The sequence below is a fragment of the Meleagris gallopavo genome, chromosome 1 (assembly GCF_000146605.3).
Source record: "Meleagris gallopavo isolate NT-WF06-2002-E0010 breed Aviagen turkey brand Nicholas breeding stock chromosome 1, Turkey_5.1, whole genome shotgun sequence".
NCBI lineage: Eukaryota > Metazoa > Chordata > Aves > Galliformes > Phasianidae > Meleagris > Meleagris gallopavo.
In genome coordinates, this window is record NC_015011.2 from 846,781 (window position 1) to 863,105 (window position 16,325).

Sequence of the window (16,325 nt, forward strand, 5' to 3'; positions counted from 1 at the left end):
TTTTTTTCTTCTCCTTTTCTTCCTTTCCTTCTTCACTTCCTTGTTTTATTTATTGCCTCCAGGTCCAGGAATGATGCTAGGTCTATTTCTATAAAAATCCAGTGCCTATTTATAGAAATCAAACACACCCTGGTTCTTCAGTAACGTTTGTGCATGCAGTTGTGTTTCTGTTCCTTAGCCAATATCTTATGCTGTTTTTTGTTTGTTTTAACTCCGATGCACTGATTTAACATCACAGCCATAACACATTTCCTAGCAGATGTTACAGATGATAATGCTTTCAGGGGGCTGCACACAGGAGGATGTGCTTGGTTTGCTTCTGTGGAAAACTAGGACACGTTCAGCAGTGCTGTTTCCAGAGTAGGGACTGTGGGAACTGCTGTTCCTACACAGGAATGGATAAATAACTCAGCTGCAGCTGCAGTATCCAGAGGTGGTCGTGTTGGGAAAAGCCTCCCGCAGAGCCATGGCCTCTGCTGGCAGAAAAGGGCATTTGCTCAGAATGGCTTTCATCAAATCCCAGAATTTAAGTGCTTCCTATCAGCAGATTCCTTCTTTTTTGGCCTCCAAAGAATGATATGCATGCCACTGCTTTCACCATTGCTTACTGGGATGATATGCTTGGTGCTTGCCTTTAAGAACAAAGACAGCATGCTGACAGCATTTTCTTGGGTAAATCTTGTTTTCCGACACTTCCATCAGTGTCTAATCACACTCTCCACCTGAGGATGCCCAGAAGGTGTAATGCTCAACAGGCTGTGATTTTTCCAGTGGTCATTAAGGCTGTAGCTTGCTGTAAGTGGCTTATAAAAATAAGTAGCACTTGTTTCTGCTCTTACCCAAATAGGTTATTTGTGGGACACTTGTGCTGTGCTCAGCGCTGTGCAAGCATAAACCAAGTGGCTGTGCTGATGGAATTAGTGCTCAGATGTGCCACGGGCACTACTTCCACACACGGGTGCTGGGGGTGCTGACATGCAGCTCGTATTTAAAATAATGCATGGCCTGCACTTAAGGTGGAGAGGATCTTTGCTATAGAAAAATCTTCTTCTCCCAACAGAAATGTTGCTGGTTTCCATCCTTCATTATTTTGTCATTTCTTCTTATTTATCCATACTGTCTTCTAAGCATGTAGTAATTTACGAATTGATTTATATAATTAGCAACAAAATGTTTGCTAAGCAGTGATGACTAGGCTGTAATTTGCTTGGCAAACAATCAGTACAAATCTCCTAAAACACACGTTTCCCATGACAAAGCAGTGTGATTTCTCTTGGATAACACTCCAAACCAAAGCACAAATTAAAGCACTGAGGATTTCAGAAGGGTTTCCCTGTCTTGTGTCATCGGCAGTGTGATGGTGAACCATCAAGCCTCTGCTTTCCGCTCTTTGCCTGCAGGAAGCTGGAGACAACAACCAGTTTTGCTGGAGAAACCTATTCTCCTGCATTAACCTGCTGAGGATCCTCAACAAGCTGACCAAGTGGAAGCACTCAAGGACAATGGTAAGGAGGATCACCGTAGTAAAGTTGTCAAGGAGGCAATTTGTCCCTTCATCCAAGCCATTGATGAATGACTGAACCCAATGTGGACAATAGTGGACCCAATGTTGACATCTAAGGACAAAGACCACTTGTTTGTCTTCCACATGCTTTTACAAACCGTTGCTGCCCAGAGCTGTGCAGGGAGCATTTCCATTGTTTTGTTGAGCTCACTGCACTGATTTCCAATGCCTTTTTTGGCAGATGCTGGTAGTCTTCAAGTCGGCCCCGATACTGAAGCGAGCTCTGAAGGTGAAGCAGGCCATGATGCAGCTGTACGTTCTCAAACTTTTGAAAATCCAGACCAAATACCTGGGGCGCCAGTGGAGAAAGAGCAACATGAAGACCATGTCGGCCATCTACCAGAAGGTGCGGCACCGCATGAACGATGACTGGGCGTATGGCAACGGTGAGTTGTGCTGGGAGGAGTCCTGTTCATGGGCACGTTTAGCCCTAGGACCAGTTGGAACGCTATAAACTTGCTTGGGCCAGCACTTGGGTTTTCTTTTTCTGAAGCTTTAATGCACCATCAGGAGGGAACTAATTGCATGAGGAATAATCGGATCAGGATGGGATGCAGTCAGCTCAGGTCTCCAAGATGAGTTTCTACCAAACCCAGCCCTTCGTTTCCATTTCCCCAAATTGATTGCTTTTACCATTGAGGCACCAAACTGCTCTACACCAAACTTGCATGCCTGGGATGGCCACAGAGGGGAAATCCAAGCAGTGGCCCCATACTTCACACCAGAGAGACAATGTTGGTTACAGCCCAAGGTTGTGAATTCATAAGCTGAAGCACAGGCTGGACATGCTGGTCTGTTTAAACAGCTCTTCTGTGCTCTAAATCTGTATTTTTAGAAGGCTTTTCCATCCTTTGAGTGCTGCTGAGACCCTGGCATGAATTTTTTAAATCTTTGTGGAACAAATGATTAGTTTGTATAGAGCTAGAGCTCCTAAAGGCCAAGTATCAAAACACTACTTTTTTGTGTTTATACAATATTAACATATTTAAAGTATTGTGGTTATTACAGTCAATTGTTATTTTTCCAACACTGTTAAATTTGCCCAAAATTTCAATTTTTTTTCTTCAATAGGCTATAATAAACTTTGTAATGTTTTAGCAGTGTGCTTTAAATCTTGATCTCTCCTTTAGAAATCTGTGGAGATTTTGAGTAGAAGTGATGAGGCCTTTCCAAAAAAAGTAGCTCTGTAATTGTACAGAGTCCTCAAAGCAGGCAACAGAAATAATTGTGTTTCTGTAGGAAGCTTTCTAACTCTGCTTAATTCACAAGTGATTTTAATACATTTCAGCTAATGACTTCAAATTAAAATGCATGCATAATGGGAACTCGTTATGAATAATTATCATAGAATTAAGAATAGCAAACTGGCGAATCAACGCAGGCATGTGATGCTGTAAAACCTTCATCCCTTCTTTTGTTCAAACCTTATTTTTTCCACGATGCTATGGTCTTGCTCAATCTTAAACCTAGATATTGATGCGAGGCCGTGGGACTTCCAAGCTGAAGAATGCACACTGAGAGCCAGCATCGAAGCTTTCAACAGCAGGAGATATGACAAACCTCAGGATTCGGAGTTTGCACCGGTGGACAACTGCCTGCAGAGTGTGCTGGGGCAGCGGCTGGAGCTCCCCGAGGACTTCCACTACTCCTACGAGCTGTGGCTGGAGCGGGAGGTGTTTTCCCAGCCCATCCGCTGGGAAGAGCTGCTGCGCTACCAGTGAGAGCCACCACGTCACCCGTCCCATCCCAGCAGGGACTCCAGGTGCTACACAGCGAGGAAAGGAAGATAATTTTAAGTAAAGCTGGAAGAAAATCACCTTCTTAAAGAGTCCGGGCCTCTCTGTAAACCATCCAGACACCTCAACTCTCATTTTCTTGGAGGTCTTCCCTTTGTTGTGACCTCTCGGAGGCCATGAGGTACCAACAGACCTGTATGGAGGCCGAGGACCAGGTTCTAGCATCTCATTCAGGAGTGGCCTCACCTGGTTTTCACTGCAGATTTACAACTGTGTATGAGAGATCTGAGTCTGTGCTGTCCCTTAGCTTGTTAAGTCCGTTGTAAGGGTATCTCAGCCTTGATTAGTCTTCATCTCACCCAGATGCCTCAAGCTGAGCTGATGTGTTTTCATTTGTTCATTGATGATGATGTGCTTCAAACACCACACTGCTATGATGAAGTAAAAACACAAAATAGGTGGTACCATCTATGACAGTCCCAAGTAGAGCTGGATGACTCGGCCAAAGGGGATGACATTACCACTTGTCCCCAGGGCAGCATCACTGCTGGGATTGTACAGCAGATTTACACAGTTTTTGCATTGGTCACTAGGGATAGTAATGCATTACCTTTACCACTGCTCCACTTTCCTTCACCCCTCTGCTCATTGCTATGAGAGTAAAATGAACAAAGAGCTTGCAGGGCAAAGAGCTGCAGAGGAGGTTCACTGCCATGTTTCTCTCTACCTGCTGTAAGTCTAGAATTATTGGCCCAGAAGTTATTGACACACACTATAGGATGTCTAAACACAACACAGAATTTTCCCATCAAGCAAGATGTTCCATTACAAAGTCCATACGGGGAAATAAAATGCAGCAGGCTGATTGTTTTTGAAAGACAATTACTGCAACATTAGGTTTCCAGAGAGCTTTCTTCATTGCTCTTTAGTCTTTGCAGCCATACAGGAGACAGTCTTCTGGAAAATAACCTTTTTTTGCACAGGTTTTTGGTTCTCTGGGAGGATGTTTGTGCCGAGTCTTGAAGTGGGAAAGAAGAGTGCTTTGGGTACCACTTTGCTGTCATCACATGACAGAAACAGCAGATGGTGCAGTCCAGAACGTTCAGACTCACACAAAGAGCTGTGAGTATGGTGACAGGGTAGGAAAGATTGTAAGAGATGAAAGATTATATCTTTTTCTACAGAATGTTGTCAGCCATGCACAGGGAATCCTGGTCTAATTTTTCCTCCTTTATGAAATCGGTTCTTTTGTTGAAGAAAAATGTGTCAATATAGTGCAGGCAAAAGTTGACTTCTCCTATGCTGTACTGCTACCGATAGAGTGAGCATGCAGGTGATAAAACCACAGGTATTTGTCATGGCAGGATTTGTGCTCATTGCTGTGGAATTGAATTGAGAATGTTTCCTTGATGTGGTTTGCAAAAGGCACTTTTCAAAGAGCTGCCATTAGTAAACCTGCTCACCCTTTTAAAAATGCTTCTGTTCACAATAAACCAGAGTGACTTTTCATGTTCGTTCATTCACGTGAGCTTTCTGCTTTGTGCACCTTAATTCACATCCTCATTTTGGTTGGTTTTATTTCTTTTTAGAACTCTCCCTTCAAATTAACCCAAAAAGTCAGGTCTCTTGCATATATAAGTGGTAGAAATGCAGCTGTTATGTGAAATACCACTGTTTTCAGCTGCATGCTGCAAATACAGAGCCCAGGACTAGCAGGACAGCTCAGGATTTTCTCTGTGATGATTTCTCTGATTTTCCTACCAGATGTGCAGCTTTCCTCATTTCACTGCAGGGCAGCATCTTGTAGCTGGGATTACTGAACTCACAAACTTAGAAAAGTCCTTTGTATTTGCCTCAAAAAATTTTTTTTATCTCATCCCTGCAGTGTTAGTGTAGGTCCTGGTTATTCAGTTTGACGTAAGATTTATTCTTCTACATTTTATATTTAAATTGTGCTTCATGAGAGGGTTCCACAGCTTATCATGTTTTCTATCTTTACTGAGAACAGAAATACAAATTCTTGACTGAATCTCTGTGTGGTAGAAAGGTGGAAATAACTGTAATGTTTCCATACTATTTCCACCACCAAAAAAAAATTAAGCTCTGTAGACATCCCCTTATGTGAAAACTGAGCCCATGTGTAAAAAAAAAAGTAAACAGAAGGCAGAGCTTTTAACTTAAGTTCTTTTACCCCATCACGGCTCTATCACGCTTTTATTGAGGCAGGCCATGCTTTGTAAGGTGGTGTCGGGCTGATGAAAACCACTGTTCTCACTGCACTCCGCAAAGCAGCTGTGGGGCTGACACACCAGTTAAACAGGAATAGGGGGAACCTCTTATTCTAGTTACAACCAGATGTAGGTCAGTCAAACAATGCAATAAGCTCAAGACTTTCCCTCAAGGTGTTTGAACACTGAGGCCCCTCTGGAAAACTCTCTTACCAGCACTTCTGAGCCCAAGGTGCTGCTTCTCCAGCAGCGCTAGGAAATATTCCATCTTGAGCAATTGGAAATTCCCCCCCTTCACAGTGAGGGCTTCCATCTCCCTAAAAGAGAGGTAGGAGGCAGCCGTTATGGGAGAATCATTTTGATGCAGAACAAATGAGTTTCAGAACAAAGTTTCTAATAGCTTCTGTGCAGCTGAGGGAACCGTATCTGTTATCTTACCCCGAACACAGCTGTTGGTTCCAGGAATGGCTGCGTGCTCAGTTTCTGTTGCAAACAGCATGCAGAGCTTTTTCTTCAACCTACAGGTGGCTGCAGAAAGTTTTGCTGCTTGCAAGTTGTCTTCTTTACTGCCTGAAGATTCTTCTCCTTCCGTTTTTAGCCTCATTTCCTAGGGACAGAATGTGCAAAGACATTATAAGCAGCTTATGAACTGGTTAGCCAATGTCATGCAAAGTTGAGCAAAGGATAAAAGGCCTCAAAGATATTCCCTAAGTTCCCTTGAAGAGTTGTGAAAGTTGACAGCTGGGTGGGGGGGAGACCCCATTAAGGTCCCAGCCAAGGCCCCCAGTTGCCCTAAGGGAAGGATGTCATTAATTCCACAGCTTATGGAGCAGCTTATAATGACAGAGAGATGTGCTGGCCTGCCAGCTGCCAGACCTGGTGCACTCTTTATTTATCAAACTGTAACTACAGCAGTGACTGTATGAGGTCAGGCTTATTATCTTCCCAGTTTGCACAAACTTTCCTTAATTATTTATCTAAAGCCTTGCACGTGCAAACAGCAGCTTGTTTTTCTTAGCCAGGTTCAAGCATGTTTATGAAAACCAACAGCTGAGTTCACGGGCTGATTTCTGAGTGCTCAATCTAATATTGCTGACACACTTGTCATCAGTGCTACTTCTCTATATCCTGAGTAGTTAGAAAAATGTGGTATCTTGCCAGTTGTTTTAGCTAAAAGGAGATAATTATGATTGCTTCTTTCATGCCATGTGGTTTGTTAAAAAAAATTAAACGTCATCATTTTTTCTATTAATATAGTAAAAATATGAATTTTTGTATTATTTATCATTTTTTATCCATGATTTCTTTTATTATCTCCAAGCCTCATTCAGAACTGTTCTACTTAGAAAGTCTGCAGAGCGTGTTTCTGAACCACACCATCACATCCTTTCCTGTTTTCTCCTGTCCTTTTTGGCTCCTTCTGATTCCTTTGAGCTTTCCCTCAGCAGTGAAAGTTCTGGCAGGGTTTCCACCTCAGAAAGCAAACTGCTCCAGTTACTGCGGCCTTATAGAGGCAGGAATTGGAGAGCAGTGAGCAGCACAACAAAGAATGGGAGCTGAGCCACCAAAAACACAACACCCACAACACAGCCATGCCTTGTCCATCCAATACTGAAGGCCCTCCTCCTATTCAAATGGCAAGGAACTTCCTAAGCTTACAGTACACCCTTCTGCATCACCCTGACAAGCTCAGTCTATGATACAGGGTAACAGCATCCCTCATTTTCCTTTGCCACTCAATGCCAGAAGTTCATCACTGAGTGTGAACAAGGAGATAAGGTGCTCATCAGCCTCAGTGAAGCCTGATACTCCCACTGATCAGAAAGCGATTCTCTGATGCAACAAAACCTTCTGGATCCTGCTTGTGGCAACAGAAAGAAGTATTGAAAAAGTTAGTGTCTTCTAGAGCAAAGAAAACACTCATGAGAAGTTTAAGAGTTGGAAATGTACGCTTTCAAGGTCTTATCACTTATTCTTGAAAACGTCTAATGTGTCCAGATTACAAGAGAAGTGTTTCTCCTGGACTGAGAGAGAGGTACTGCACCATATTCACAGCAACGACATTTGGATGTTCTCTCTCATCTTTCCTGAATTCAATCCCTTTCTCTTCAGGGCAAATAAATCTGATGGTTTCCATTGTGTTTCCAAACTGCCCTTCAAACCATCCTTCCTCCTTGATGCAGGCTCTGAGGCTGCTGTGGTGTCAAGTGGTGACCCTGTTGTTATTTCCAGCATTCCCTGGTCTCACTTCTCCACTCAGCCGGGCTCAGCTTTCCCTCTTCATCAAAGAGACAGTCTTAGACTTGTGTTAATGCATCAGAATTACTGCTAGATAAATCTTTCTGGATTGAAATTTGCTAATCCGTGGAATATATACCCATACTATGGATGTTATTAACCACCACATAGATGTCTTTTGGATTTCTTTTGTTCCAAAAACATCCCATTTCCCTTTAGTCTCAGAATGAATGAATCAATTTTTACACAAAAATACAAACAAGATTGAATCTTAGAGATATATACTGGAAAATACAACATGTGACCCACCACACCGGGGACAGAACATGATGGGGATCTCCTGGGAGTATTGGTACCATCACACTTGATCCACTATGTGTTACATGGCTCACTTTGTAATGGAAATCTAATGCAGAAGGAGGTTGCTCAGCCCAGCTTCTTTTGCTTTCATTTTTGGGAGTTCTTTCAACCATTCTTTATTAATCCATGTTTTGTCCATAGGCTTGGCTCATTCTCTACATCCCCTTCTATTTTTCAGCATCTGACTGAAATCCTCTCCCTGCAAACATTTCCTCCACTACAGAGTTGTTCAATCCCCCTTCTGCACCTTGGCTTTCCTAATCAGTACGACAAAAAATCTGCACACCTTCTAACCACTGCATCCTATAAAAGCATCCAAAGCAACAGCTGAATGCTGACTGATCATTACAGCCACATGGGATGGAAATATACGTTTGTTATAAATCCAACAATCTCAAGGAAAAAGGGGAAGAGCAGAAAAGATAGCTGGAGAATTTCTGTAAACGAAATTTACAGGTTTACCTACAGCCCTTTCCAGTGCTGATTTATTACAGCAGACTGTAACATGTACAAAGCTCATACTGAGGGAGAAAACAAAGGCTAGGCTACTGGAAGAAAAAATGATAAGTGTTTTAAAAAAAAATTAGACATTGATTTCATCACTCACCATTGCATAAAACTGTTGGCCTTCTGGACACCAGAAACTTATTTTATAGCCTCTGTGTTGTTTTCATGAAACTTGCAGGAAATTAATATATTTGAATCTTTGTGTCAGACTTGGTCAGAATCTGCCAACTTTTGGTTCAAAAGTTATGGCAGAACGGATAAGAGGCAACCCATGTGGCAGGGAAACCCCCTTTCCTTAGGAAAATGTGCTAAAATTAGCAAACCTCTAAACTCCTACCTGTTATATTGAAAATAAGCTTGAAAATATGATAAGGCACATCTTAAAGGGTTATGGGCAAGAAAGTAGATTACAAGAGGCAAATGTTTAAGAAAAACAGAACCGTGATTTAGGAAGCTTCATTGAAGTGCTGGGGTTTGGCAGTGGTATGATCAAAAAGTGTTATTGTCTACTTTTTTTTTTTAATGAGATGATTCATCTCCTACTGGTAGTTTCCACTCGTGCTTTGGACTCTTATCACTTTGCAGAAGCTTGGTGCTGTGAGACATGGAACAGAAACCACCTCCCACCCTCTCCCAAAACCAAAACTAAACTAACTAAACAATAATTAAAAAAAAAAAGTTTGTAAAAAAAGGGTTGAAAACAGCCGCTCAGATGCATACCCCAGTCTTGATCAATGTCTTCATTAACAATAAGGATGAAGGGACAGAGTTTACCCTCAGAGTTTGCTGATGGTATGAAGCTGTGAGGAGTGGCTGTGGCAGAGCAGAAGGCTGTGCTGCCATTCAGCGACACCTGGACAGGCAGAGCTGGGCAGTGAGAAACATGATGAGGTTGAACACAGGCAACGTAGAGTCCTGCACGTGGGGAGGAATAACCACACGCATCAGTACAGGCTGGAAGCTGGAAAGGAGCCCTAAGGAGAAAGACCTGGGGGTCCTGGTGGCCAGCAGGGGGACCGTGAGGCAGCAGTGTGCTCTGGAGGCCAAGAAGGCCAATGGGGCCCTAGGTGCATTCAAGAGTGTGGTCAGAAAGACGAGGGGGTGTCTCCCCTCTGCTCTGCACTGGGGGGCTGTATCTGGAACCCTATGTGTGGGGAGGAGCTCTCAGCACCAATACAAATCACAGAATCACCAAGGTTGCAAAAGACCTACAAGATCATCCAGTCACCATCCACCTATCACCAATAGTTGTCACTAAACCATGTCCGTCAGCACAAAATCCAAACGTTCCTTGAACACCCCCAGGCTCGGTGACTCCACCACCTCCCTGGGCAGCCCATTCCAGTTCCTGACCACTCTTTCAGAAAAGTAGTATAAATCTCCGCTGGCGCAGCTTGAAGCCACAAGGAAGAGGATCTGCTCCCCCAGCACTACACAGCCCAAGCCGAGGCCTTCCGCCCTCAAACACACAAAACCAGAGGGTTTTTTTTGACTCTGTTCCCCCTCAGGGCCTCCGCGGAACAGTTTTCCCGCCCTCTTCCTGAGGCGACCGTTAATGACTTCCCGCCTTCCTCTGTGCATGCGTGGGCCGAGGTGGCGGGGCCTTGTTTCCTTTCATTGCGCATGCGCGGAGTGAGGGCGGGCTTGGTGACACATCCGTTTTCATTGCGCATGCATAGTCTGAGGTACTGGGCTTGTTGGGACTTCCGCCTTCCACTGCGCATGCGTGAGTTGAGGGGCTGGGCTTGTTTGGACTTCCGTCTCCTAACGCGCATGCGTGAAATTGGGGAGGCGTGGCGGGTGCCATGGCAACGCGTGGCTGAAGGGTGGGAGGTGGCTGCGAGGGGCGGCTGGCATCGGGATTGGGATCCGGGATTGGGATCTGTTCACTGCTTGGGGTTCATGGGGATGGGGATTGAGGTGGGGTTGGGGAAGGGTATGGAGGTGGGGATGGGGATGGAGATGAGGAAGGGAATGAAGGTGGGGAAAGGGATTAATGTGGGGATGGGTGTGGATAGAGGTGGGGATGCAGATGGGGAAGGGGAAGAGGAAGGGGATGGAGGTGGGGATGGGTATGGATGGAGGTGAGGATGAGGATGGAGGTGTGGATGGATGGAAGTAGGGGAGGGGAAGGAGATGGAGATGAGGAAGGGGATGAAGGTGGGGAAGGGGATGAAGGTGGGGATGGGGATGGATAGAGGTGGGGATGGGGATGGAGTTGGGAAGGGGATGGAGTTTGGAAGGGGAAGGGAATGAAAATGGGAATAGAGATGGATGGAGGTGGGGATGGGGATGGATGGAGGTGGAAATGAGGATGGAGGTGGGGAAGGGGATGAAGGTGGGCAAGGAGATTAAGGTGGGGATAGGGATGGATGGAGGTGGGGAAGGGGATGAAGGGAGGGATGGGGATGGAGATAGGGATGGGATGGATGGAGGTGGGGATGGATGGGGATGGGGATGAAGGTAGGGAAGGGGATGAAGGTGGGGAAGAGGATGAAGGTGGGGATGGGGATGGATGGAGGTGGAGATGGGCATGGAGACGGGGATGGGGATGGAGATGGGGATGAAGTGGAATAATCCCAGTGGCTTGCACAGTGTGTAATGATGGCATGGCTGTGTGTTGCAGGGTCCTGCCTCGGGGCTTGGTGTGGAGTGCTGCTTGCTAGAAAGGCTCAGCCATGGTAATGCAGGTTTGGTTTTTCTGAAAGTATCGGCTCTTTCTTGATGTTGACAGACAACAGGCTGTAAAATTCTGCATACCTTTTAGAAAGAGCCAAATCTGGTTGCTTGTAGGTGATGGCAAATGCCACACAAACATGGATATCTTGATACTTAAGAGTTCAGTTGTCACACTTGGTTGTATGGGATGAATGGGACATTGTTAGGAACTCTCATCTGCCCAAGTGTTGCCTCTGCATGCCAAAAAAAAAGATGCATGCCAAAAAAGAGCCGCTCAGCTTTGGTTGCCTGCTAAACCCATAAGGAACACCACGGCTGTTGGCTGGCATGCCAGACATTAGCTGTGGCACTGCTGTGTGTGCCTGTGTACATATGGACAAGGTGTGACTCCTGACAGCATTTGTGGTGCCGTGCTGGAGGAGTTTGTTGGCTTCCCGTAAGCGTTTGATTCTGGGAAGCCCTGCTCCAGGCTGTGCTGGACTGTTTGAGCAGACTGCAGGCTGCAGCTTACTGATGTCATATTCAATAAGAGACAGAAAAGAGAAGAAAAGAGAGTTGCTGACAAAAACTGACTGCTGACATTCAAAGCCCAGAGGTTGAATGTATTCGCTGCAGAGAGACAGCAGGAGTAGTGAGTCAGCTCTAAACCAAAGACATTCCCTGTTTCTCACTGCAGACTCACTACAGTAGCTGTAAGCATCTTTGTTATTCTGAAAGATCAGCTATGGGACAAATTCAGACCAGGGATGTAATGGTGCTCACACAATCTGCCAGTGGCCCCGCTGGGATTACACAAGCAGGGAGTGCAGTTGGGAGGCTGTTTCATAATCTGCTGTAAGCATCCACTCTGAAGCAAACCCATGCAGTATTCAACAAATTCTAGCCAGTTAAGGTCTGTGAAAGGCTCATCACCCTCTCTGATGAATGTCTGTGTTGAAGTTTGCAGTCTGCAATGACTGAATAGGAAACACTGCTGCCATCATCTGTAGCTCGCACTGTTTTCTGTTTGTCTTCTCTTTCCTCTTGTGGGCAGTGGTTCTATGCACTTTATCTGGACCTTGTGACTTTTTGTTTTTCTTTTATACCTGTACGTACACCTCCACGTTGTGCTCTTGGGTGACTGAAGGTTGCATCCCAACTGTGCTCTCATTCCATGGAAAAATACGCTACACATGCTGCCTTCAGCTGGTTTGTTCCCAGCTGATAGTTACATATGGCCTTTGCACCTATCCTTAATATTCCTAATGATTTGCACAGAATTGTTTAATTAACGGTGTGCAAAACTAGGCAAATAACAGAAATAGATGGGCAGAGGCGGTAAGTGACAAAAAAAGGTACACGGTATCGGATGGAAACCCAGCACATGGTTAATTGACTTTAGGAGTGTATCACAATGCATTAATTAAAAAATCAATTGAAAAGACCGTGGGATTTCCATTATGCACCGACCTATTTTAGCCAGACAGAAGTGCAGTGGAACACTAAGCAATCCTGTCTGATGTCTTTAAAGATTCTTACAGAGCAAATATAGATTTTGTCTGCGGTGAGAGAATCTGAGCTAATATAGCCTGGACTGTGATGCCATGAAACTGTTCCAGGATGTCTTGGGATCCTCAGCCCAGAAGGCGGACAATACAGACAAAGGGCTAATTAGCTGTTTCCATGGTCACTTTCTCTCTGCAGGCAGGTAAAAGCAGCAAACCCAAGGTTGGCAAAGGCAAAAGCTCCAAAGAGAAAACGAAGAAGGTGGTGAAGGACGTGGATATCCTCAGCTCAGCTGCCATGCTCAATGCCCATTACATCTGCCATAATGTCCCTGCCTGCCTAGAGTTGCGGGGCTTTCCTTGGCCTGGTTCACCCAAAAAGAAGGGGAAGAGACGAAAGTAGCTGGCTGGAAAGCAAAGGATGTGATGAAAGCCAAGCTCCTCCTGATAAGAAGAGGCTTTTTTGAACTTTAGACTCATAGCAGTATCTCCAGTGGTTAGCTCAAGTATTTTGCCATAATCACTGTTGTGTCCACACAAAGACACTCTTATTATAGCTCAAGCTTACAGTGACAAATGACAAGTGACACTGGTGCTGTCATAATTTCAGCTGTGGCCCTTAGACCTTAGTTCTGTGCGGAATAAAACACTGAGTCTCAGCAGTCTGAGAGGATTGTGGTGGGGTTTATTTTACCCATACCACTGCTATTCTTATGCAGACAAAAAGAGCTCCCCAATGTGGGTGTGCCTGCAGTTCTTTCAATCAATGCTGGTGGAAACTTGAGCTCAGATAGCAGATACCACCCTGAGATCATCTGTGTCAAATACTTCTACAGCAGCTCTGAGAGTCGCCTGGTGCTCCCTTTCTGGGTCAGAAGAGCTGTGCGATGCAGTCTGCATATCTGGGTGATTCAGCTCATTCTACATTTGGACAGATAAGTGATACTTGAAGCCCCAGTGAACGTACTGCTGGTTCTCTTTTGGCTGTAGTGAGATCCTGGAGATCTAGCTGAGATGCTGGCAGTGATGCTGTGTTAAGTTAGAGGCAATGATGAGCCCCCCTACCAGGTCTCCCCTTACAGTAATTGCTGTTAGTCCGAACATCCTGGCTGGAAACCACAAGATTTATGTTACAGATCAAAGTCGTTTCGCTCCATTTCCTCCGTGTCAGTTTAAGGCAGCCCTTGGTGAAGCAGTACATCAAGTGAGTCTGTGCATCTCTCCCAGATTCTTCCAGCACGCCAACTGGAAGGATGCAGTGGGACAAGAGAGGGTGTGTCCTGAACTGACACAGGCTGTGAGAGGTGGGAAGGAATACAAAATAGCCAGAATCTCAGAGAAGGATTTAGGAAAACATAATCTGAAGTAGGCTAGAGTTACTGAAGAGGAGATGTACCAGGTCTCTCGAATATTTGAGCAAAAGTGAGCATGCGAGACCGCTCCCTACATCAAGCAGCAGTGTGATGTGCACAGGAAGAACTTCAGCTGGTTTCTCAGAGCTGAACATCTGCAGCTGAGCAGTAAGCCAGCTTGGAGCCATTCCTCCAAGGCCATTTCAGATTGATTTATGTGGAGGTGCCGCACCTTTCTGACTTCCAGGTAGCTTTGTGTTACAGGCAGCAGTGCTGCCAATTACAACAGGTCTGACACAAACTGATAAACACCTGTACGGCTTAATGCTATTTCTCCAGCTTAACATCTTCCCTCTATGAAGAGATCTTAACTTGATAAAATCATGGTTTTGTGGCATTGGTTGCAGGCCAACTACTGTCGTGTAGATTACATGAGCTACTGCAGTGCTCTACTGAATTTTCCATGTACGTGCCAAGAAAATCATGGTGGGGACTCAGTTTCCTTGCTGATTAGCCTGCAGTTGGCATGTACTGCTGCATCAGGGATGTGGTTTGCAGTACCACTTTGCTCTGCCATTCACGGATGAGTCTTCCTCAGCACTTATTCGAAGTCTTGCTTCCCCATCACCCACCAGGAAGTCTCTGGTCAGAACATATGTTTGTAACTATTTCCTTCTAGTAACGGTGTTCCAAAGCAAGAGAGGACCAGTTTGCTCTCTGTGTTTATAATCTTATACTGATTGCTAAAAAATGAAGCATTCCCTCTTTGTGTGATATACTTGCTGCACTGAGCATTAAGGGACAGATATTTCCAAGCACCAAGGTAGGAACTACTTGGTGTCACAGGGCTGTCCCTCACCACTAGCATTTCTCTGCTTCTCGTCCAGGGTCAGTTTGCAGGAGGAAAAGCTGAAGAGCAACACCATCTGCTGCCATAAGAACAATTGGATGTGGAACAAGTATTTAGGAAAATAACTTCCTTCTGGGCAACTTTCTCTACAGTCACCTCTTGCAGCATCACTGCAGTTTCCTCTGAAGCTGTTATCCAGCCAGCAGGCAGACAGTATGCTGCTCAGAACAGATGTGTGGGCTGATCTGATACAACTGCTGCAGGGAAGCAAAGCCCTTATGAGACAGACTGCAGCTACAACAATTTCAAGTTTTAGTGAGCAAAACTGACTGGAACAAGTAGTGAAATATCATTAGTTGTTTTCTCTTTAAAAACCCCAAAATCTGCTTTTGTATGATGCATACCAGGTGGTGACCAGTGAAGTGCAAAGAATGAAGGCTCTGCTTTCAAGAGCGTCTGAGAAGCTAACCTTCAGTTCTTTGATAGCAGATGAGAAAGCCCTTCCAGCCATTCCAAACTGCAAAATTAAACACTTTTTTTTCCCCTTTTTCCCTCTCCCACACCCTCATCCGTCTCAATTTTGCATGTAATTCAGGCTGCCCTGTGGTTAATGAAGACCAGCAGACACCTTGAAATAACAGTTTGGATTTTAAAATGGGTTGATTCTCTACTTGAATATGGTGCTTCAAACATCCACCAACTGCTGCTGACTTCTGAGAAACAGTCCAGCTCGAATGGATGCAGCTTCATGGGAGACTCCATTGCTGCTGTATAACAGATATCTCTGTTTCATCACAACATGTACAAGTCGAATACTGTGGCAGGCTCTTCTTCCTGCTAGGGTACAGACTTTGCAAGCTGAGTTTATGATGAATAAAGCTGATTCTGCTCAAATCCCCAAAGAATCTTTTGAGAAGGAACTGGAAGCTCAATCACAGAATCACAGAATCACAGAATTGTAGGGGTTGGAAGGGACCTCTAGAGATCATCGAGACCAACCCCCCTGCCAAAGCAGGTTCCCTACACCAGGTCGCACAGGTAGGCGTCCAGGCGAGACTTGAATATCTCCAGAGAAGGAGACTCCACAACCTCCCTGGGCAGCCTGTTCCAGTGCTCCGTCACCTCACCGTGAAGAAGTTCTTACACACATTGGTGCAGAACTTCCCGTGCTGCAGCTTATGTCCGTTTCCCCTCGTCCTGTCTCCACGTACCACTGAAAAGAGACTGGCCTCACCACTATGGCCGCCACACCTCAGATATTTATAAACCTGGATCAGGTCCCCTCTCAGTCTTCTTTTCTCAAGGCTAAACAGACCCAGTTCAGTCA

The 16,325-nt window shown here is 45.1% G+C and overlaps 2 protein-coding genes across 5 annotated transcripts in view; both read left to right on the plus strand.

Annotated features, from left to right (window-relative positions):
- The window catches only part of STRIP2 (striatin interacting protein 2), a 14,329-nt gene extending 10,470 nt beyond the window's left edge, over positions 1-3,859 (plus strand). Inside the window, 3 exon segments of the mRNA XM_010707209.3 lie at positions 1,401-1,505; positions 1,746-1,950; positions 3,035-3,859. Of these exon segments, the coding sequence (XP_010705511.1) occupies positions 1,401-1,505; positions 1,746-1,950; positions 3,035-3,285 (561 nt within the window). The 3' untranslated portion in view covers positions 3,286-3,859.
- A 6,101-nt stretch (positions 3,860-9,960) lies between these two features.
- The window catches only part of SMKR1 (small lysine rich protein 1), a 9,759-nt gene continuing 3,394 nt past the window's right edge, over positions 9,961-16,325 (plus strand). The window contains exons 1-3 of one of the 4 annotated variants that reach the window (XM_031552578.1): positions 10,407-10,459; positions 11,260-11,314; positions 12,996-13,458. In XM_031552578.1, the coding sequence (XP_031408438.1) occupies positions 11,312-11,314; positions 12,996-13,199 (207 nt within the window). In that variant the 5' untranslated portion in view covers positions 10,407-10,459; positions 11,260-11,311 and the 3' untranslated portion in view covers positions 13,200-13,458. The other 3 variants (XM_031552583.1, XM_031552585.1, XM_031552577.1) reach the window with 3 other exon arrangements.